The 2,195-nt window shown below is 38.4% G+C and overlaps 1 protein-coding gene across 1 annotated transcript in view; it reads left to right on the top strand.

The window, feature by feature from the left end:
- HELRODRAFT_175885 (hypothetical protein) overlaps positions 1-984 on the top strand; it is a gene marked incomplete at both ends in the record, with an annotated part of 5,370 nt that extends 4,386 nt beyond the window's left edge. The window contains one exon of the mRNA XM_009023254.1: positions 725-984. Within this exon, the coding sequence (XP_009021502.1) occupies positions 725-984 (260 nt within the window). The remainder of the gene's footprint in view (positions 1-724) is intronic.
- Between the last annotated feature and the right edge of the window lie 1,211 nt (positions 985-2,195).

The raw sequence follows: 2,195 nt of genomic DNA, 5'->3' as shown, positions 1-2,195 counted from the left end.
CATCTAATTTAAACACCATCCAACCAGAAGTCGACTAATTAACTACATGGTCAAAGCGATGCAATCTCTCACTTAATCTTAATAAATCATTCGATTCGAATTCATTATTCACAATAGCCGTAAAAAAATAACATTACCTCCAGATCAATCACTCGCACGAGTCAATTGAAAGTATTAGGCATCACATTCACCTCCACACTTAATATAACACCTCATATCAATGACATCATCACAATCACATCATCTGTTTACAAGATAGCTTTCACAGTAGTAAAGAAATGGTTACCAAATAAGCTCAGGCGGTAGAAGTGCCATGTCTCGTGTTGCTATTACGCGATGGCATGGTTCGAATACTGTCTGTCCGAAACTCAAAGACCATCATACGCGTAGTAGATAGTGGACAGCCTTCAGGGTATGAAACTTTAGTTAAAATTGTATGTAAGTAGCTCTGCGTTTGACAGAGCTGCATTGTAAATAATAAGCATTTCGTTCAATGATTTCAATACAATATTTTGTTTGATTCAGTCCTGGGCATGACATACGGTCCCAGGCATGACATACGGTCCTGGGCATGATATAAAACTGCATCCACGCTGCCTTGCGTGCTTTTGAGCAAAAGGCTAGGCCCACCGCTTATAACTGGTGGTTGTCGTCAGGATGGGTGTCCGGATGTAAAAATTTTTCCCCAAATTATTCCTTATGCCATCACAAACAAAAACAACAGCCCTTAGTCCCCAGCAGGCCTTAAGTGGTCAAGGAGTGCCAAGAATCTCTGAGAAGTATGCAATAGCGGAGGGATGTTGCAGAAGAATTCAGAACGGCCCCTCTATGGTACTTAGACTTGGAACGCCCAATGCTGGATCACTGACTGGCCGCAGTATGGAAATCGCAGAAATGCTTGAGCGTAAAAGAATTGACATCTGCTGCCTTCAGGAGACCCGATGGAAATCGAATGGTGTTTGTCATGTCAACTCAGACAAATAAAAATATAAACTATTCTTATTGTTTTTCAGCTACCACGTTTTGATTCTCCGAGGCAATTGTTTAGACTTATGTTTTGACAGTTCGACAATCAGGTCTGCCACAAGGAGTCTATGTTGGGCGACACATGATTCGCCAGGTATATTTGACATTTTTGAATAGCCTTTGGTGTTGTTGCTTGACAGCGAAGAAATCAATTTGCGTGGTTGATGGCCCACTTTTGTATGTTATGAGATGTTCCAACCTCTTTCTAAAATATGTGTTCAGTAAACAAAACCCGTGACTTTCAGCAAACTCAAGGATGAGGTTGCTATCTTCATTCCGTTCTCCATAGCCGAAACCGCCATGTACGTTGTCAAAACCATCTGTTTTCTCTCCAACGTGGCCATTGAAACCGCCTCCAATCAGGATTGTTTCAGATTTTGGTATTGTTGAGATGGTGTCAGAGAACGCAGCCCAGGAGTCATTTTCATCTTTTCTGATTCGCCTGTTTGTGGTGCGTATGCAAAAAAAATAATCATTGTTTGTTTTTCTAGGCGAAGCTTGATCCACATGAGACGTGAATTAATCCTTTTAATATCCAGTATTTCTTGGGCTAGCGGTTCTTTGACAAAAATTCCAACACCATTTTTGGCCGTCTTTTGACCATTCCAGAATAGTTTATTTAACTATTCTGGAATTACCTGTTGTTGAATATTTATTATCGGATGTTTTTGTTCTATGGGTATTGATGCGGCTAGTCGTAAAATATAATGGTTGATATTGTAATGTAAGATTTCAACATTGTAGTCCAAGATTTGTCTACTTATTTTAATTTTGTGTTTCTCTTTCATGCAATTCTTTATAGCGCCAGTTTGTATGTGCATCGTGAGTCTTTTTGATAACTTGGTCATCGTCATACCAATATATTCGAAATTATGTTGCCCACCGTCACCAATATTACATTGGAAAATTATATTAGATTAAATAATCCATTATCGATTCTGGTTTACTAGTGCAGTTGTTTTTCATCACAAAAAATGACGTTCTTTGGTTGGAATAGTATATTCGTAGATTAATACTATCGTTTTCGCTGATTGCTTGAACGTTATTTTTTATGATTCTTTTCATAATTTTTGCATCCTCTTCAATAGCGATTGACATGTGATTCGTATAATATATTATTATGTTATTTTTGTATTGTTGGTTGCATTGTTGTTAGTGCGGCTTTTTTG

Source organism: Helobdella robusta (genome assembly GCF_000326865.2).
Source record: "Helobdella robusta unplaced genomic scaffold HELROscaffold_35, whole genome shotgun sequence".
In the NCBI taxonomy this organism is placed as follows: Eukaryota; Metazoa; Annelida; class Clitellata; order Rhynchobdellida; family Glossiphoniidae; genus Helobdella; species Helobdella robusta.
Note: the sequence above shows the minus strand (reverse complement) of the source record. Positions and strands in the feature narration are given on the sequence as shown.